Raw genomic sequence first — 22,367 nt, 5'->3', positions numbered from 1 at the left:
CTAAAAATTGAATATTCGATCCATTGTCCCCTCCCTTACTCCCTGAAGATAAAGATGTTTGATGCTTGAAGAAAAGAAAAGGTTAAACTTATCTCTGAAAAATATTCTTGTCGTGTTTAAAACTTTTTTAGAAGCGAAGCTACTCTACAATTTTATGGAGAACTATATCGGTTTAGCGGTTAGCAAAATAAAATATAAGTATAGATATATATATTCAAGATAACTATCTGGATCCAGTGTTGGGGACCTTTATCGTCTGCTAGAAAATTGCGTTATGCTCTTTTGTATCGACTTGGCTGTGTTAATATTTTTGACACTATTGGATGATATTCAAAGACCCAATTGAAAGTTACGGTCGCGCAATATTATTTTTTATTTTATTATTCATAGAAAACTTTCTGTAATTCGATGCGATACATGATTTTTAGTATTGCTTGGAACCGGTTCTATCCCAGCGGATATTAATCGGTTTTTAAGCCATACTGAAAAAAACTCTATCCAAACTGGATTCACGAACGTTGACATCCTTGTTTTTTTAGTTTTGTTTTGTTGTCGTACTGAATACGATGAGAGAAGCATATTTTCCAGAGCTCGGCAGCGTAAGCCGCGTGTAAGCCTCAATGAAATCGTCATACTATAACTCTATAATATATCTTTATAAAAAAAATTTGTTTTGTAACTTTTTAGCGAAGTTTAGAAATACTAATTCAACAAATTCTAGGAATGCTACACGTATGACATTTACCTAATTATCCCAAGAATCTCCATTTTGTCATAGCTTATGATAATATGACGATGTTATTATAGAAGAGCTTTTGTCAAAAAATGTTTAAAAATGAACGTATGACGTATGGATAAACCCTTAGTTTCCAAAAAAAACTTTTCGTTTGTAAATAAATATATAAGTTTTTTTTTTATTAAATAACAACATTCACATATATAATAAAGATAGTATAGGAAGGAATTATCTTTTAATAAATATGATTATAAGGTTAACCCCGTATGTATGTATGTATAATGTATATTGCATATTAGGTTAGGTAGATGCCATTCTTATGTCTTAATACAAAAGTAAAGAGATGTTTCCATATTGATCACACAGAGTTAACTTAGATTGGCCAGGACTATCTTAAAGTTTTTTTTTATTTAAACGAATCTTTCTCTTTTTTATAACAGCCATCCAATTTATTCACTTAGGCGAACACACTGTTTTGTAAGAAGGTGAGCGAGCAAACATTTTTACACCCCCCTTCAATCAAAATCGAGGTAGTGTGAGCTACAGGGATGTGTAAACATTTTTCAAGTTTTTTTTGTGTGGGGGGGGGGTCGAAACCTAGGGGGATGTATCCCCCCCCCCCCAGAAACTCCCCTTTTTCACGCTTTTGCATACAGTGATGGTATTTTTGGTACTTTTACATATTTCCTGCCTATGATGTATCTAGAAGTGATATCTCTACTGAGCCTAGTATTGTATATGCATATTGGCAATACATTTATTACAAGCAGTGACAAGTGTAAGTAGGTAAAAAGTAGCCAACAATAATTTATTTATAAACCATACTTTTACACAGATACTGTTTTTTTTGTAGAAATGCTGCTTTAATATTATATAGCAAGAATTATTAGTAGCGAAGCTTTTTTACACTTAAAGTAGGTAGATTGCTCTTCATACATTCTGATAAACTCCTGCACTTAACTGTTTTCACCAGTACATACACATACTCACTTAGGTGACTAAGAAAAATTAACGTCCTACAATACAAATGACCAATGATAGACCTGTACACAATTATATTAACCAATGGTTAAATTTATACTGACCTATTATTGGTCCTTTGTATTGTACGTCATTTATTATTAGGCACTATAAGCTGCTTCTACTGATAAGTTTTAACAATCATGTTTATGTTTTGCCTCGTTAATTATTTCCAATTTTAACAAAATTAAGATTTATAATTTTGTCATTAAAAGATGTATAAGATCATGTAAAAAGTATAAATAGTTATATCGTGCATAATATTTAATTTTTAGTCATGTATGCGAATGAATAATTGTGTTTTATCTTTATAGAAGGGGAAGTTAACACCTACACTTTAAATTTAAAATTTTATATAATATAGAAGAAAAAACTATATTTTTCTATAAATAAAATTTTGTTTTGATTCTAAACAAAATATTAATGTTTCATCCTTTCCACCAATCATAACTCCATTCTTGTACCAGACTGATACACAGGACCCATCCATACATTACCTACGAGTATGCATGGCTGCGCAGCGCTCTTGGCAATATTTGCATAATAAAGCCCACAAAACAAGGTTATTCACAGATTAAGAGTCTAGTCAATAAATAAGTATGGATTGATATCCATCATTAAGCTCTTTTTTTTAGGGTATATCTATTCCATATTATGATAAACAAAATTAACCCTTTTGTAAATTAAAATTATTGGTATAAAAGTTCCTTTTTAGGAAAGCTTTGTATAGGTCCCGGGATAGTTTTAGGCTGTTTTATTTTTAGATTAAAGCATTGGGATGGTTTAAGACTATTTTTATGACACCTCCCCGCCCCTTTAAATAAAAAGCCCCTAAATACTAGGGGCGGTTTCGCTAATATTTAGTAAAATTATTTATCACATAGAATTATAGACAGCTTTTCACTGAAAGCAAAATAAAAATCATAAGATTAATTTCAGTTTAGTTGGCGACGAGGGGCCGAAGGCCCGAGCCGACTCGGACCTTTGATATTAATTTATAATTTTTATTTTAGTATTGATATTTTAGTAATGATTTTTCCGTATGGCTAAGAACTGGTTCTAATCCAGCGGATAATAATCGGTTTCAAAGCCATACTGAAAAATAATTTCTAGGGAAAATTTCGTTAAATTAGTGTGGAGATTGTTAATATGAAAGAGGATAATGCACATGTTCATTTTAATGTTGAGTTCATGTTACACCAGGGATGGCAAGGGCATGTACATAACTTTTATGAGGGGCTCAGGGTGATGGAAATTCACTCCTAGCTCTGTTAACGTATATTTAGAAACAATGGGTACATATTTCTGCATCGAACTGTAAGGTTTTGATGATTTTACCCAAAACAATTTCTAAACTTTCAAAAACCCTCCCCTCTTATTTTAGTTTTTGAATAACATATTTCTAGCCGCTACTGGGAGATATATCTCTAAGGATTACTAACCATGTGGGGCTACTCTGACCTTTCCCTAACCTAACCTGCAATAAGCATAAATAACTCATTCCACTGCAAAAAAGGCGATATTTGGTTTAAGTAAATATTCTTTTATTCAAACATTGTAATTTAAATGATAACGTGGGGAAAATTTTCGATCGTGAGAACCAATTATTTTGATTTAAATGACACATATATTTTTCATTTAATTTCATATTTTTACCCCGGCCGTGGGAAAATTTTTTGACCATGAGAACCATTTAATTTTCATTGAATTTCATTTTTTGGAACTGTGGGAAAAAAACAGAAGAAAATATGTGTTTTAGTATAAAGAAATGTTCCATCAGTTTCAAACTATAAATAATGAGCTATCGCTCGCTCATTTAATACCTTGGGATTTAAATATCTATTTATGCTAAATTTTGTTTACTTAAATAACTCATTTCTTTCAAAATTAACTTGTTCAAATTCTATGAGGCAAAGCGCCTAAACTTGGCTTAAATGACCTAAGTAAACAATTCTTGGTGGTTAGCCATTTCCCCCCATAGTAACGCCAAAAGTTAGAAGTGGATTTTGCAATAGTTGGTATGCACTAGAATAGATAGATAATATCAAGGGGGAGAAGGAGATAGAATCTGATTTTGAATTTGCATGATAATACATTTATGTACATTGCATTGTGATACATTAGAGTGTGTAAAAATCATTAACTTTTAGAAATAGTGCGAATTCTAACTTCCATAGAAAACATCTAAAATCTGTTTTTTCTTCGTCGTTAACGTCGTTAGTCATTCAACCTTTTACAAACAGTTAATCTTTTTTGTCTTGTTTTGTTATTTAAATTTGAATGCTTATGTTTTTTGTGCCTGATTTCAAGCGGACCAAATTTAAATATAATTTATTAAAAAATGATCGTTTTTTCTTGTTATATTATTATCTACACTCTACAGGATGGTTAAATCCGAACACAGTAATAGTGTCTGACTGATTATGACGTAACAAAAAAAATAGCCAATGAGAGGCCGTTATTGACCAATGGTAAAATTTATAGTGGCCTCTCATTGGCTAATTTTTTTTTGTTACGTCATAATCAGTCAGACGGATTACTGTGTTCGTTAAATCCACTATTTGAGGGGATATTGAATCCCGCTAGTTTATATTTATGTATATATATTATATAAGCAATCTGAACTAATAAAAATAAAGAAACTTGGCTAGGCAGGATTTTTAAAAAAGTTTTATTACAATTTACACCATTTTCGTAACATAGTTTAATTGAATTAAACATTTCAATAAATTTCATTTTTTTTTCAAATTAGGAAAGGGAATTTTAACAATTTTTTATTTTCCCAAAATATAAAGTTATGACGAACTTACACTGATTATAATTGTAACGGCCTGCGCACCTAAATATCAATGGATATACAATATACGTAGAGGAGGAAAATTGATAATATGGAACTAATTTATTGGTCAGTGCGTTCATCTAGTAGGAGGACAGGGGATGGGATAAAGAGGTTTGATGGGGGGGTATGGTTATTTTCGCAAGCTACGAGTATTACTTTATTAGAGTACATGAAAACAAGGAAGACAACATCCATAAAAGCGAAGCTCTGAAACGGTAGGACAAACGAACATTAACACTTGTAGGGTATCAGAACTGAATAATCAGAATATAGATGTATAAAATAGAAACCAATTGTAAGTGAATTTGTTGAAAAACTAATTAAATACAGGATATTGTTTAAGGACATAATTACATTTTTAGGACTTGATTATAGAGATGCTTCGCTTATAACATTGTTCTTTGTTGTCCTAGGAATCAGTATTCTAAAAATCAGATCAATCGGATAATTATATCATATAAAAATTTGTTGCTAAAAAAGTAAAAATCAACATGTTTAAAATGGACGTACGGAATTCTTGAAACGATTATAGAGTTGCTACGCTTTCTAGTCATACCTAACTACTAGAGGAATCACCATGCAAAGTTTGGAATCGAAAGGACAATTCTAACCTGTTTTAATTAACGAAAAGAGCTAACTATTTGTGACGGACGGACGGACCGACCCTAATTATAGAAAAGCTTCGCTTTTAAAAATCTGGTGCAACATCCAGGTAATAATATATCGATTACAACTAAATAAATATCATATTTTTTTGTTTAATCGATACTATATACAACAAAGTTGTCTTAGATCGGGGGGTAGGCTGGTTGTCTAGAGGGGAAATTTTGATCCAAAATTACGCATGGAATAGTTTCGTGTTTAGTACGCTTTCTCATCTTGGAGAGCAATTTGTGTAAATTTTTTTTCCAGTATGGCTTCGAGACCGTTTAATAAACGCTGGATTAGATCTAATTTTCCTCGAAAATCGGGGCTAAAAAAACTGGTTTTAATCTATTAATTTTTATTTTAATATACGCGGAGAGTGATAAGATGCGTGAAATAAATATCAAATACGTCAACGCAAACAGACACCCAACCAAAAATTGTGAGGATATTATATCACCTTAAATATGCTGTCAAAATTTCATTAGAACAAGGATGACAACATCCATAAAAGCGAAGCTCCGAAACGGCAGGACAAACGGACATTAACACTTATATAGTGTCAGAACTGAATAATCAGAATATAGATGTATAAGAGTCGAAGCAAAATTGTAGGTAAATTTGTTGAAAAACTGCTTGATACAGGATAATGTTTATGGACATATTTACATTTTTGGGACTTGATCATAGAGTTGCTTCGCTTATAACATTATACTTTGTTGTCCCAGGAATCAACATACCAAAAATCAGATCAATGGGATGATTAGGTCAAATAGAAATTTGTTGTTAAAAAAGTAAAAAAATCAACATGTTTAATATGGACGTACGGACATTCTTGTAATGATTATAGAGTTGCTACGCTTTCTAAATCGTACCTAACTACTAAAGGAATCACCATGCAAAATTGGAAATCGATAGGACAATTCTAACATGCCCAAATTAACGAAAAAAGCTATCTCTCTGAGACGGACGTACGTACGTACGGATCGACCATAATTATAGAAAAGCTTCGCTTTTAATAATATTACGTCGATAACATGTCAGTCATGACCAATTATTTATTATCAAAGCCATAAAGTCGATATCAATAATAGTTTGCAACAGTTATTTGAAAAATAGCATAAAAATATCATGACGGCGGCCATGGCCATAGAGTCATCGTTAAAACATTAGAATAGCGTATCGGTAATGTTGAAATTTGTGACAGGGTGTTTATTTAAATTATTTAGTTGAATTAGTAAAAGTGTGATTTCAAAAGTGAAGTTAGAATTGTTCTGTCGATTTTCGATTGCATGATGATTCCTATAACAGTAAGGTACGATTTAGAAACCGTAGCAACACTATAATCGTTACCAGTTAGTTAAGCATGTTGATTTTTAACTTTTTGACAACAAAATTTTGTATGATATGATTAATTATACTATTCATATGATTTTGAAGCAATGATTCCTAAAACACCAAGGAATCTCTATAACCAAATCCTAAAAGTTACTGTTTTTTTCTCATTTCAGATATATGTTTCTTCACTAAGAAAATGAGTTGTGAAGAAAAAAGATATGGGAGTATAGAGGGGAAAAAATGGGTCATGGGAGGCTTTACACCCCAGGTAATAATATGGGAGTATAGAGGGGACAACATGGATCATGGGAGGCTTTACACCCCAGGTAATAAAATGGGAGTATAGAGGGGACAACATGGGTCATGGGAGGCTTTACACCCCAGGTAATAATATGGTAGTATAGAGGGGACAACATGGGTCATGGGAGGCTATACACCCCAGGTAATAATATGGAAGTATAGAGGGGCGCCATGGGTCATGGGAGGCTTTACACCCCAGGTAATAATATGGGAATATAGAGGGAACACTATGGGTCATGGGAGGCTTTACACCCCAGGTAACAATATGGGAGTATAGAGGGGACAACATGGATCATGGGAGGCTTTACACCCCAGGTAATAATATGGGAGTATAGAGGGGACAACATGGGTCATGGGAGGCTTTACACCCCAGGTAATAATATGGGAGTATAGAGGGGACAACATGGGTCATGGGAGGCTTTACACCCCAGGTAATACTATGGGAGTTTAGAGGGGACAACATGGGTCATGGGAGGCTTTACACCCCAGATAATAATATGGAGGTATAGAGGGAACAACATGGGTCATTGGAGGCTTTACATCCCAGGTAATAATATGGGAATAGAGAGAAGACAACATGGGTCATGGGAGGGTTTACACCCCAGGTAATGATATGTGAGTATAGAGGGAATTCCTTGGGTCATGGGCGGCTTTACACCCCATGTAATATGGGAGTATAGAGAGGACAACATGGATCATGGGAGGCTTTACTCTCTATGGATTAATAAGGGAGTACAGAGAGGACAACAAGGGTCAAGGGAGGATTTACTCCCCATGTATTAATATGAGAGTATAGAGGGGACAACATGGGTCATGGGAGGCTTTACACCCCAGGTAATAATTTTGGATTATAGAGGGGACAACATGGGTCATGTGAGGCTTTACACCTCAGGTAATAATATGGGAGTATAGAGGGGACAACATGGGTCATGGGAGGCTTTAGTTTCACATAGTTCAAAAGTATCAATAGACAAAGGTTGCTAAATAAAAGAGTGAAGAAATCATGAACTTTACTAGTACGATATTGCAACAGTTTGAAATTTAATTTTCCATCTCAAAAATTGTAAGGAGTCAGTCCAAACTTATAACACAACCAGAATACTATGTTATTTTTCATTATTTAGAGTTGCTAATGGAAATCATTTTTAGAATATGACACTGATTGGATCTGACAGCCTGGCTATATGCACAAAACATGCCATCAAAATTATCAAAATGTCCACCAAAGAAACTAAAATATTTACCCCTTCAGGTATAGTACAAAATTTGTACACTTTTTTATTAAATTTCAATTTATACTGAACAATAACATATATAGTTTTTGAAAGATTTGTTATTTTAAAAGTTTTGGTGGTGAAGCAATCAGATTCTCTGATTATAATTCTTAGAAATTTTTCTCCCCTTCAGTTACATAAAAACAAGTTATACGCCAACTTTACCCAAACAAAATATTAAAATTTGCAGCAATTTCAATTGGAATTAATTGACGAAATAACTAAATGACTGGGTACGATTAGCCTGTTCTGAAATCAAATATTAATAATATTAGGCAAAATACTATAAAGTTGTCCAGGCTAGTGCAGATATCAGGATTTTTTCTAAGCCTTGCATAGGTATGGATAAAAATGTATGACTTAAAAAACTTCTAGGCTAGCCTAAAAAAAGTATAGGTTTGGCTTATTATCTAGAGACTAGTAATAACTGTTATCAATCATATTATAGGGGCTAGTGATGGAGTTGGTGTGATAACTGGCAGAGAGGATGAAGGGTTGTTAGCATGGTCAGAACTTAAATTAAAACCAAGGTGAGAATTTTTCATGATTTGACACATTTTGTTCATGAAACATTGTTATTTAAATATTACATTATAGCTTTCAAATAAAAATTTCATATTTTTTTTTTAACAAGAGTGTTTGTGTGCAAAGTTAGTGAGCCTGATAACATGAAAACACTGAAAGGCTTGGCCTTGATGGAGTTCAAATCTTTGGCTTTTAGGTAAGTACAAATAGCTTTTTTAGTTTTTAAACTCAGAACCCTTATTAAGATAATTCCTTTAATACAAGGTATAAACCTAAAATTTTACCTAACTTTACCCTTGATTATTATTATTTAGTCAGGATCTGTTCCTGGTTGAAGTATCTGGTATACCTGACATTATCTTTGATTATTATTATTTAGCCAGGATCTGTTCCTGGTTGGAGTGTCTGTTATACCTGACTTTATCCTTGATTATTATTATTTAGTCAGGATCTGTTTCTTGTTGGAGTATCTGGTAGACCTGACATTATCTTTGATTATTATTATTTAGTCAAGATCTGTTTCTGGTTGGAGTATCTGGTATACCTGACTTTATCCTTTATTATTATTTAGTCAGGATCTGTTTCTGGTTGGAGTATCTGGTATACCTGACTTCATCCTGCACCTGTGGGACTGGAGAACAGAAGTGCTCCTTAGTGATGTTAAACTTCCTTGTGTTCTTGCATCAAGGAAAATATGTTTTGATTTTACCTTTGTAAATGAATTAAAAGTTTTAATCAAATATCAATTCAACAATGATTAATGAGTAATAATTCACAAAACTTATGTTCTTCTTTAAAAAATTACCTTTAAGTTTCATTTATGTACTTCTTCTATAGGCAAGAATTTTGAACTAATTTAAAAAATTTAGAATTTAGAGAGTGGTTGGTTAGTGGTTGTTAACTAACAATCTGTTAATTGTTAACTTGCTTTTTTACAATCTGAAACTAAGAAAATGTACAAATATTGATATCTTTATTTAATCAAAGATTCATCGAATAATATCTTTATCAAAATCTAAAAAAATCCAGAGAAGACAGAATATTTTCAAGTTTTCCTCCAAGATCACTTGACGGTCAGTCCAAGACCTTCATAACAACTGCCAGCGGTCAGATTCATGTATGGGGCATGGAGAAGGTCAAGGACAGCTTCCATACCTACTACAAGCAGCTACCCGGTAAATTCTAAATGTCCTTAATCTAAAGATTTATTTTCATTATAGCAAATATGAATTATAGCTTTCCCTATAAAAAAAAGAGAAAATAAGGTGGAAGGGTAGTTTTTTCCTTATGGCTAACTCCTCCATGGCTACCCGCAACCAATATAAGCTAACCTTGACTAAAGTAAAAAACAAGCACACTAAAAACCTTTCCCCTAACCCCTCAATTTTTTCACTCCTTTCAAAAAAAAGGGAGGAGGGGGGGGGGGGCAAGTTTTTTGTACTTTACTAGGCACTTTGAAATTAGAAAATCCAGAGCCGAAAGTCAATCCAGCGAATCTAAAAATAATGAAGTTTGTACATTACAGCATTTTTAAAATGAAGCTTAAACCTCTTTTTTTTAGTGGAGGATGTTGTAGCGTGTGCTTGGCACTTTCCAGCTGATGCTTTCATTGTCACCTCTACGGGAAGATTTTATAAGGTAATAACCTTGCTTAACTTAAAGTTTATCTGGAAATTTTAAAACAATTTAATTTAGTATTTACTTAGAGTCTCATGTAATCTGCTTTATTTTAATTGAATATTTATTACTTTTTTTTAATTAGCCAATAAAAGGCTTATAATTCATTTAACTCAAAAAGCATATTTATTAATAGAGTAATAGGCTTTTCAAAAAATCCAGAGACATCCTGTATTATGTCACTACCTTTGAAAATCGTAATTATTAAACCTTCCCATGTTCTTAAGCTACAAAACATGAAAGAAAAGCAAAGAGTATTGTAATTTATAAATGATTATCATATTTGTATAGTATGAACATAGCAAGAAATCCAGTTATGAGCTAGTACCTGACTTACCTCTGTCTGAACTGTTGGACACCCTGACCATCCTGCCAAACCAAACCTTTCTGTCCACACATCCTGATGGTCTTATCCTGGTCATGCCTCAATTAGTCATCACATTGAAGTAATATATTTTTAGACTACCTGTTATTTATACCTATTTGCTACCTAAAAACTTTTCCTTTTTTTTGAAGTTAGTTAAGAAACTATGTCTAAAATTAACAAGGATGAAAACATCAATAAAGACAAACCTCTCAATCAGACGGTATGACTAACGAAGTTTTAAACGAGTAGAGTGTTAGAACCTATTAGCAGAATGTTAATTTATAAGTCTAAATAAAATTGTTCATAAATTAATTACAAAATTCTGTTTAAGGGCACACTTCTATTTTTTAGACTTGATTATAGTGATGCTTTGCTTTTATTATTGTACCTTGTTGTCCTAGAAATCTTTATTCAAAAAATTGAATTTATAGGATCATTATATCATACAAAAATTGTTATAGAACAGTTAAAACTTAAAAATCGACATGTTTAAAATAAATGAACGGACTTTCTGGAAACGATTATAGAGTTTCTACGCTTATTAAATCGTACCTAACCGTTAAAAGAATTATTATGCAAAGTTTGAATCAATAGAACAATTCTAACATGCCTAAATTTACGAAACCAGCTATCTGTACAAACGGACCTACCCTAATTATAGAATAGCATAACTTTTAAAAATGACTAATGTGACACAAACCCGCGACCGTGACTCAACACTTAAAGCTTTGACGGTAAAAATGGTTCTTACTGCTACTATGTCAGATGCGCGACGTAAATAGCTAGAGTTGGGGGAATGTCTGGGCCCAAAACAGGCGCAATTCGTTAGCATGCACAGTTCGGACTTCTCAGACAAAGGTCGTGCATCACATTCACAGAGAGTTGGTTGTCTGATGGATGTTACTTCACTTAATATCCTTGAGTGTTCGAGTATCGAATCCCATTACACGTGGATTATGCTCCAGATGATCACTTAAAATCAAAGGAGAATCCCGCCCTTCACGAGGTAATACGAGGTAAATGTGACACAAACAATGATTATTTCAGTGTGAAGCAAAGTAAGGAGCAGATACGGCTGGCCAAGCAACTTCAGTTCAACTTAACTCTTATTAATATGAAAGAATTTCATTCTGCCTATAAATATGTTGGTAGGTTTTTTTTGTGCTGTGGCGAAGCTACTTCATAATTAGGTTTAAGTGACGCCATTAAAAAAGTATTCTTTATTATCAACTTAAATAACTAGTTTTTCTCTTTCGCCAGTAATTTATAGTTTTATGCTTTTTTATGATTACATTTAGAGTTTTTAAAATCTTGCACGGTGCAAAAAAAAGCAACATCATAGTGAATCTTTTTGAAAGCTACAGTTTCGCTTTGAATCCTTTTGAAATGAAGAAATTTTGGTTATTGAGATATGAGAAAATTCTAATGAAGCTTATCGTGCCTAATAAAAATAACGTCATACCATACAAATGACCAATGATAGGCCAGTATACATTTTATTATTGGTCAATTACAAAGAATTGTATACTTGCCTATCATTGGTCATTTGTATTGTATGACGTCATTTTTTATCAGGCACTATAAGCTGCTTCCTTCTAATTGTTTAATTGATTATTATAGGATGGACATCAGAGGGAAGTCTTGTTATGTTCAAAACAAAAGAAAAATTAATTGAGGTAAAAAATTAAACATAGAAGCTCTTAGTAGTGCCTATAAAAAAATAAAGTTGAATTAATTCAGGATTTTTCGGTCAAATTTTTTTTCAATTTGGGGTCCAAAAAAAGGGGATGAATTTAAATACTTTAGCCCGAAAAATCCCGAATTTCGTCTTAATGGAATAATGGAGTATCGTATTATGACGTCATTATAAAGAGCTTCTTAAATTCTTAAACACAAAATTTAGAAGGCAATCTGTATAATACAGAGTTAATACTGGACAGTTAATTATCCTCTTACCTTGTAGATTACCTTGAAAATAGGCAAAATAACACCCAACAGACAACTAACACTTCAATTACATGACCTCCGTCTGAAAATTCTGAAAGTGCACGGTAAATAAGTATAAATCCTTCTTAGACCTTTAAGTAGCTTCACTGTAAAGGAGAACCATATCGGTCCAGCGGCTAACAAGATTCTTTCCAACATACACACACAGACAGACGAAGCTTTTATAGAGCCTGTATAAAATGACATCATACAGTACAAATGACCAATGATAGGCCAATAATCAGACTAAATTACCAATGGCAGGCCAGTATACATTTTTATTGACCAATGGTAGGCCAGCATGACGTCATTTTTATAGGCACTGTAAAAAGCTTCAGGCAGATAGACATCCAGTTACTTTATATTAGGATTAATCAATATCTATTTAGCTAACAGTATTAGTTGAGTCTGGACCCTCGACAACCTACGTGGCCGCTTGTTTTATCTATTCACCAGTTCAGGTAGCTTTTATTACAGTATGGCTTCGAAGCCGATTAATATCCGTTAAATTAGAACCTGTTCTCAGCCATACTAAAACCATGCCAAGCATGAAAGCCCTGATGGACTGAATTCCCTCGCTAACATTTTTATATCCGCGGAAATCTGTCTATTATACAATTCAACAAATAAATATTTTAATTTTCCAGGGATTGGAAGGGATAAGAAAATGGACTTTAAATTGATGTATATACCCAAAGATAATAACAAAATTACAATACAAGATTTAAATACTTGGATACTTTCGGTTAAAAGTACTCAAAGCTTTTAAGCCAACCAACGAGATACCAAGGTTATAAAACTTTGGGTACCAGTGAATTTACATTCCCATATAAACGACCCCTTAAATAGTGGATGTAAATATTCATTTATTTCCCGGGTATGATCATTTATATCCCTGGTATCAATTTTAGAAGATCTTTAATTTTTTTTGGAAGATTTTAGAATTTTTATTAATTACTAAAAGAAAGAAAAATTATACCAGGGAAATAAATGAAATTTAAAAACCAAAATTAAACCACATTTTACTAGCATAAAAATGAGTTTTTGTTTAAATGAGAATGATATTCCTGTCCAGTTTTTTGTTTAGGAATGAATATTTCTTACCCGAGGGAATAAATGATGGACCGATAGGTCATCATTTATTCACGAGTCCAATGTTCCCTCCCATCCTCCGTGTGAATTTGTCAGTTTCTATTTTACATAATTGTTCATTTAAAGTTAAAGTACCGATTATATTGTATTTCAATAATAATCTTGAAATTTTTAAAAGAAAAATTGTTCATGCCTTTTTGTAATAAAAATATTAATTCAATATAATTATTTTAGGTTTTTCTGGCAATTGACAGTGATAATAAGCTGGAACTATACGAGTCAAAAACCAAGGTGATTCAGATTTTTAAAATAAAAATAAGTGTGTTTTAAATCTTTATTATGAATTTGATGAACACTTGAAAACCGCAAATAGTTGCTTAACAAAAGCAAATTGTTTTCGCTGTTTGCATAAATTTTATGTTGTTTTGTATTTGATATAAATTGATATACATCTCCAATGATGATAAACAAAATTGCTGCATCTTTAGATTACAAATAGTGGTTGAAACATTTGGACACTCAATTTAAAAAACTAACCAAACAAAATTCAATAAAAGTCCCCAAAGTTGATAAGCAAACGACTAAGAAAACTTTACTATAAAACTTTGGGGAATTCAGTAATAAACAGCCCAATGTCCCCTCCCTCATTGATAATCATCCTTTTTTCAGAAGCTAGTTTGGAGTGAGAGACTACCCATAGGTTGATTGATTGATTAGCCAGAGTCTCTTAGGGTTTGGACCTAAGTAGTCATGGAGTAGGCTGAGACACTTTTGTATAGCCACTAGGGCTATCAAGCTCCACGTTCAAGCACATTATGACTTGACCCGCTATCTCATGAGAGCTACTCATTATTACCTCACCCTCGAGTATGGCAGGTGTCCCAAATTAAGCCACCGTAATGAATGACGCTCTCCGCAGAGGAGCTTGGGATAAGGGAAGTACTGATATTATGTACTTGACTATTAAGTATCCAAACTTACTCAATAATCCCCTTCTTACACAACCAGGGGAAGTTGCGTGAATGTATTCAACTGAGAAATTCGAGTTGCTACATGGAGACTAGCACTCGAACTCTCATCACCGTAACTCAGTGCGTTACCACTGAGCTACGACGCCCCTACTACCCATAGGTCTTGTGTCTCTGTGTCCCATTCCAAATAGTAGCAGAGTACTTATTGATAATTATCCTTGTTTTAGAAGCTAGTTTGGAGTGAGAGACTACCCATAGGTCTTGTGTCTCTGTGTCCCATTCCAGATAGCTCCAGAGTTCTTATTGATAACTATCTTTGTTTTAGAAGCTAGTTTGGAGTGAGAGACTACCCATAGGTCTTGTGTCTCTGTGTCCCATTCCAGATAGCTCCAGAGTTCTTATTGATAATTATCCTTGTTTTAGAAGCTAGTTTGGAGTGAGAGACTACCCATAGGTCTCGTCTCTCTGTGTCCCATTCCAAATAGTAGTAGAGTTCTTATTGATAATTATCTTTGTTTTAGAAGCTTATTTGGAGTGAGAGACTACCCATAGGTCTTGTGTCTCTATGTCCAATTCCAAATAGTAGCAGAGTTCTTATTGGTACTACTGATGGTCGTCTTCTTATGCTTGCTCTTGGTAAATTTTTTTATTTTAATGCTTTTCTGACAAATTTACCTTTATGACAAATGTTTTTTTTAAGGCTACTGTACCTTTTATGACAAAAATACATTTGAAGACAAAAGTTTCATGACAAGTGTACGTATTATGACAAATATGTTTATGACAAGTAAACTTTTTATGATAAATACACCTTTATGACAAATGTTTTATGGCAGATATTATTATGACAAGCGTATTTTTATGTTAATGCTTTTGTGACAAGTTTACCTTTATAACAAGTGTATTAATTAAAAAAATTACTAAGCCCAATCTGATTAGGCTATTCAGTCAAAGAATAATAAGTAATTAAAAACCGCGTTTTAACCCCCAAAAAGCACTCATGCGCATTTTTCTAAAATCAGATAATATTAGCAGGAAAAAAATGTTCTAATGGGGGTATTGACACATTCCTACACACTCCTAACTACTTAATAGTTAGCACATAATAGAAATCTGCTAAAATTTTATTGTTAATTTTAGATATAACTGAGGCAGATGAAAATACGATAACAGTTGTTGAAAAGATGACAAATGAAATTTATATTCATAATTTTCCTGTACACTCTATTTTCTTCGATAATATATCAAAGGTAAAATTCAATATTAGATATTTATCGAATCTATTTATAGACAGCTTTCCGAGGACATTAAAGTTAAAAATCATATGATTAAAACTGGCCAACAGAAATGGTACTAATTTTATGATTTTTGTTTATAAATCGATGCTTTACATAATTATTCAGTATGACTAAGAGCCGGTTCTAATCCAGTGGATATTAGTCGGTTTCGAAGCCATACTGGCATGCATTTGAACTGTTACGCTGTTTACTACTAAAGCCGTAAGTAATTATAGGAATGGAATTATATTGCTTACAGTTTGTTTTATTTTGACAATCTAAAAATTCAGCTTTGAACAGTCGAATTTCAGAGCAAAATTCTTTGCTTTTATAAATTCAAATTGCCTAAAATTGTCTTACTATAATATTCAATCATATTTTTGTAAGAGTTGCATATGCTCAAAATTGATTTATAGGTTGATAATTGCATCTGATCATTAAATGTAATAAATTTAAGATGATTGGAATGATTTCCAAAGAAGAAGGGATAGTCGCGATTGTGCATTCAAATGGAACTGAACTCAGGTATAGTTATATACATACATGGCTGTCTATGACCTCTTATAATTGAGGTGTAACTGTAGAGCTGCCATTTGCCAGATAGACAACCAACAATTTAATTGCACGACCTTTGTCTGGAAGTCCTAACATCTTAACGGTGCATGGATGTGCGTTGCGCCTGTTTATGCGCCGAGGCATTCCTTCACATTTACTATTTATATCACACGTCATACAAGGCAGCAGTAGGTACCATTTTTAAATAATATGATGCGACAAGTCGACACGTTACCAATTTCTCTAATACCTATAATAAAATATCTTATAAAAAGATTGTTCATGCTAATTTTAAACCGTTAAAAGTAACGCCGCAACAGCATAATGTTTTGCTTTAAATATTTACCTAGAAATATGGATTAGAACAACAAAGAAAATCTGAAATATAATATAAAATTTATTATATTCAAAATTTAGTTATTTGGATCAAGTCAAGATAGATGGCAAGATTGTGGACTTTTCATTTAGAGTAAGTTTTAAATGTTATTATTCCATAAAGAAAAGCATAAGAGCTATCTGGTTTCGCCTCACGGACAGACATACGGATGAAAGAGGATTATGCTAGGAAGGTTTCACTTTGTGTTTGGAAATGGATATAGAATATACGTGGGTGTTATGACAGGGGGAAAATTGTCTTTTATTTTGGTTGCTATCATGGACATCATTAATTGGCCAGTCCGCTCATTCAGTAGGATTTGGGGGGAGGGGGAAGTGGGTGGAATGGGGGTATAGTTATTATAGTTAGCTACAAGTTTCACTTTATTAGAGTACATAATAATCTGGTGTAAGATCCAAGTAATAATAATCCATCGTTTAGGAAGATAAGATGGTTTTATTATCGTGTAGTCAGTATAATGAGGGTGACTACGGAGACCTGGTGACCTTTATAAATATTCAACCAAGTGGATCTCTTTCTACTCAATATATACTTACACTTAGGTAAACTATTTTATTGATATTCAACCAAGTGGATCTCTCTCTACTCAATATATACACTTACACACTTACACTTAGGTAAACTATTTTATTAATATTCAACCAAGTAGATCTCTCACTACTCAATATATTCTTACACTTAGGTAAACTATTTTATTAATATTCAACCAAGTGGATCTCTCTCTACTCAATATAGACTTACACTCAGGTAAACTATTTTATTAATATTCAACCAAGTGGATCTCTTTCTACTCAATATATTCTTACACTTAGGTAAACTATGTTATTAATATTCAACTCTTTTAACTTTTTAAAAACAGTCGGGCCCCTAGCGCCGCAAATTTATCGGTCGGGGCTAACGGCCTAAAAAAAATTGTGCAAGAAGAATATCCGATTGTAAATTTCGTTTTCCCCACCCTTTTATTTAACAACCTTTGTTTTTAGGTTCTTTTTTACTTAAAAATTTCAAACGGCTGTAATATTGTTGAACGCCCCTTCCCCCCCCCCCCCCCCACCCGACTGTTTAACGTTAATACTTACAGACATCGCTTCCTTTGTTCCCTGTTCTAAGGTGAAGTATTATATATTTGTTGAAATGTATTTTAGAATAATGCTTTTTAATGTCGTCCTTTTTGTTAACATCTTGAAAACAGAATCAAATTTTGTTTGAAATCTATATAGCTGCCTCTGAAACAAGATATTCAGAAATACAGAGCGTGTCTTTTTATGAGGAAACATTGCATGATAAACTTTAAATTTTTCTACAAATAACTATTTATTTTTCAGGCAACTCTCATCTGGAATTCAAATTTCGCCGGATGGCAAATTCTTCTATACAATGTCCAAGGTAATTTTGGTCAATTTGACTTTGAAATAGCATTTGATACTGTACAGCAATATTTGTTAGTTTTCAGATCCGAAAATAAAACATACCAATTTTATGTATTGTCGGTTCTTTTGTTTACTTGAACGTATATCAGGGATCTTAGTGATAAGAAAATGAAAGATAAATACACAACCAATTACGATAAAAAAAATTGCTTCATCTGTCGATAAGAATATGGGTTAATCAAGTATTTAATAACGTATATAGTTATAAGAATTACTTAGTTAATGTGTTTATAAAACTTATAAATCTATAGTCGAGTGTCCTTTAATTCCCTGATGTTAACAGAACAATAGGTACTAAAAAGGGAAAAAGAGAGGTTTTATGAATTTATTATATTGTAATGTGATTGTGGCAGTGTGTGGGGGATTTCGAGCTATCTCCTTTTAACTAATTTCCATGCACGCGCCTTAATCTCGCTCTTATACAACCTATTTATTTTATTATATATTTTAGGCCAAGAAGTTACTGAGTAAATATTCTCTGAACCAAAGCTATGAAATGGACAAGGTTAATCCAATTTCTTCAGGTAAGTTCTCAAAATAATTTATTTATCAGGGCTCGGCAGCCGCGCGTGAGCTGTGACCAAGCCTTAAATTAAAACCCGTTTGGATGATTTGAAATACTTTTTGAAAAGAGATATTTGATTCATGGGTCATTCCAGCTGAATTTTAAAATTGTAAGAGGTAGTTTTCCATGAAGCTTACAATCAATAGTTTTAAAGGAACGTTAAAGTATGTAAATCTAAATACCAAAATAATTAAGGCTTGTCTGATTTTTAGTTGAAAGTGGTCATGGTCTGGGGCTCACCAACATCCAGTACACCCCTTCAGGCGACCTCATGCTAGCTGGCAAGGACGGGTATGTGACGCTGCACAAGAAGGACCTGACCTGTGAAGTCAGGATTCATGCCCAGCACTACAGAGCTGGTGGCATCAGTGCAGTTAGTGCCGACCATTTTGGAAATATTCTAACCGTCAGGTAATCTCATAAAGTTTGCTAGATACAGAGATAGGCCATTGAAATAAAAATATCGTAAACACAAACTTTAGAAACAGCTTATTTTGTCTGAAATTATGATGGCATACAATACAAATTACCAATTCAGGCCAGTATATATTTACCATTGGATAACTGGACAAAGTGTCTCAAAAATCAGCCATGTAACGTCATAAAAATGAGGAATTATCCATCTCTTTTTTAGGGGTTTTCTTTGCCACTTCTCTCATCTCACTTTGTCTATAGTTACTCCATTGGTCAATGTAAATGATTACTAGCCAATAATTAGTCATTTGTATTATATGACGTAATAATTTTAGACACTAGAACTGCTTCCAAATTTAACTACTGATTTTAGTTTCCCCCTAAAAAAGTTTTTTTTGTTTTTCAGTGGAGAAGGAAGTGTGGAGCTATTCTGGCGGCAGGATCAGATCCAGGTAGACCTGGAGTATGACTTACCAGGTTCTGCAACCTGGGATCAATATCCAGATATAAAGATATCAGAGGATCCTCAAGGATACAGTAAAAGGTAAAAAGATAGCTGAATTGACTATTAAGATATATAAGTTGGAAAGAATTTTAATGTTAGAGGGAGATTTGAAATCTGCATCAAATTTTAAGGATTTTTTTTTATAAAATTCGTTTTTTTTTGTAAAATTCATTATCTAAAAGCGGAAATACAATTTAAGTTAATTAATTTTGACATCTGTGATTGGTGGATTGAAAATTATCTGCGCTCTGATAGCTTAAGTGTCGCACATCATTCAACCAATTAGAGCGCAAGTAGTTTCCAATCCACCTATCCTATTGATCAAAAATTATGAACATAAATTGTATTTCCGCTTTTAGATAAAGAATTATACAAAAAACGAATTTTATAAAAAAAAAGTCCTTAAAATTTGATGCAGATTTCAAATATCCTTTTAACATTAAAATTCCTTCCAACTTATATATCCTATTGACTATGTCTAATTAAATAAAGCTTGAATAAAGAGTCATTATTAGTCGATGTAGGTTACAAGTTTCTTAAAATCAATTTCCATTACCAAATAAAGTTAATTAAAACTTAGTTAAACAAAATTGACACTAGCCTAATGGTGATGTAACAGGGTTATATTGTTTAGCTAATCCATTATGAAAATAGGTGATAATTGAGCTTATGGTAAAAAAGTGATGGATATTAAAAATGATTTTTTTTATAAATTTAATGACCTTGTCCCTTGGAGGCAATTTCTCTTGGGATTGTTATGAACCTTTCCAGAACCTATAAGAAGCTACAATTAAAAGGAAAACCATATCGGTTCAACGGTTAGCGAGATACTTTGGTAAACACAGACAGACACACATCCTGTTACTTTTATATAAGGATTTTCATGTTCTCTAGGGAAGAAGCTGACAGAGCAGCACGAGCTGAGGAAAGACGGAAGTACGAGGAGGATATCAACAACATCAGTAATACTGTCACCAAGATGGTCAATACTGTTTCAACACTCATACACAAGAATCAACAACTTCCAGAAAAAGACAGGTTAAATCAGAGATGGGTTCTCATAAAAAGAATGCCGCGTTTTTTCGACATTTTTTAGACATTGATTGATTGAACGAAGACGATATCGATATACTGAGTATACGACTTAAGAATTCAAAATTTTAAAATTATTTATTTTAACCATACAGCTCTAAAAAGATGCATTAATTAATATGCAGCAAAAATGGATTGAAGATAAATTGTTTTTCTTCTATGAAGGCCGTACCAACAAAAGCGAATTATACAAATGGCTAAAATAATAATTTTAAAATTTTGAATTCTTAAGTTGTATACTCTGTATAACGATATAGTTTTCGTTCAAGGGATCTAAAGGGACAAGACAATAGCCGATAAATTTATACAATCCCATGTATAGGTACTCAAAATTGCCGCTTCTCAAAGTTGTAAGGCTAACGAATAAGAAAACATTGTTAAAACTTTTGGGATAAGTTCAATAAACAATTCAATGTCCCCTCTCTTTCCAGCGACAGGTATTCTATAATTTTTTACCTCTTGCAAAACTTTTACAATTATCATCAGTTAAAATATTAAAAGCTCACAGGAATTAATTTAATAAAATTAATTTCCATGAAACCATAAGTTACCTCTCTAATAATTTAATCAACAAACAAATAAAATATTCAATTATTTTTTAAGATCTCTACCTTTTCAAAGACCGGGTAAAATTGTTTTTGTTAAAAATTATATTTTTTTAGATTAGAAAGACGAGAGTTTGAGCTGGACGTTGAAGAACAAAACAGAAGGATAGAGGAGGGCAAGGAGAAGGTGGCAGATCTTAAAATGGAACTTCAGGTATCAATTATCGTTGTTCATGTTTGATTTTTATGGGTTTGAAAACTAGGGAAACAGGTATAGGTCAAATTCAACGATGCCATCTCCAACTTAAAACATGGAGAATTAGTTTTTCACTTGTTTCATTATCCCTTGATCTTAGATTTATTTTTCTGATTTCTTTAGCATACTCTGCTATGAAAAATAACAATAATAATCAGTAATCACGTATATGACTAACATATATCCCAAAAGGTATACAAAATACTATTAGGCCAGTAAATGAAAAGAATAGACGAGGCACTTGCTATATGTAATTCTACCCATGGGTTGTGAACCCTGTATCGACAATCTATTGGGCTTTTGAATATTAGGCAATAACGTCGGAAATATAAACAAAACCAGCTCGTTTCAAAAGAGTAGAAACTAATTTGCTAGGACACGAAAAAGGTCCTTGCCACTTCGACTAAGTAGTTGTCTGGGTTATACATCTAAGTTTATACATTTATTACTAGGCATGGAATCTTGCCCGCGCTGAGTGTGCCATGAAGGTGAAGCGACAGGTCTGGAGCAGTCTACAAACACCTGGAAAATGTCTAAAGGCAGGAACAGATATATAACTAC

The 22,367-nt window shown here is 32.9% G+C and overlaps 3 protein-coding genes across 3 annotated transcripts; all 3 read left to right on the top strand.

The window, feature by feature from the left end:
* Window positions 1–6,755: 6,755 nt before the first annotated feature.
* LOC145315373 (cilia- and flagella-associated protein 43-like) lies at window positions 6,756–9,438 on the top strand. The gene is made up of 5 exons (XM_080155356.1): window positions 6,756–6,846; window positions 8,028–8,130; window positions 8,601–8,682; window positions 8,787–8,873; window positions 9,249–9,438. The coding sequence occupies exons 1-5, from the start codon at window positions 6,775–6,777 to the stop codon at window positions 9,436–9,438; spliced, it is 534 nt and encodes a 177-aa protein (XP_080011482.1). The 5' UTR covers window positions 6,756–6,774.
* A 1,092-nt stretch (window positions 9,439–10,530) lies between these two features.
* Window positions 10,531–14,504, top strand: LOC145315372 (uncharacterized). The gene is made up of 7 exons (XM_080155355.1): window positions 10,531–10,551; window positions 10,646–10,800; window positions 11,769–11,869; window positions 12,342–12,397; window positions 13,097–13,168; window positions 14,034–14,090; window positions 14,469–14,504. The coding sequence occupies exons 1-7, from the start codon at window positions 10,531–10,533 to the stop codon at window positions 14,502–14,504; spliced, it is 498 nt and encodes a 165-aa protein (XP_080011481.1).
* A 3,872-nt stretch (window positions 14,505–18,376) lies between these two features.
* Window positions 18,377–22,363, top strand: LOC145315371 (uncharacterized). The gene is made up of 7 exons (XM_080155354.1): window positions 18,377–18,385; window positions 18,881–18,953; window positions 19,207–19,405; window positions 19,815–19,952; window positions 20,808–20,951; window positions 21,668–21,764; window positions 22,259–22,363. Exons 1-7 carry the CDS (start codon window positions 18,377–18,379, stop codon window positions 22,361–22,363), a joined length of 765 nt encoding a protein of 254 aa, XP_080011480.1.
* The last annotated feature ends 4 nt before the right edge of the window (window positions 22,364–22,367 follow it).

Source organism: Acartia tonsa, chromosome 4 (genome assembly GCF_053477335.1).
Source record: "Acartia tonsa isolate MP-2025a chromosome 4, ASM5347733v1, whole genome shotgun sequence".
NCBI lineage: Eukaryota > Metazoa > Arthropoda > Copepoda > Calanoida > Acartiidae > Acartia > Acartia tonsa.
This window is presented reverse-complemented; position numbering and strand designations above follow the sequence as displayed.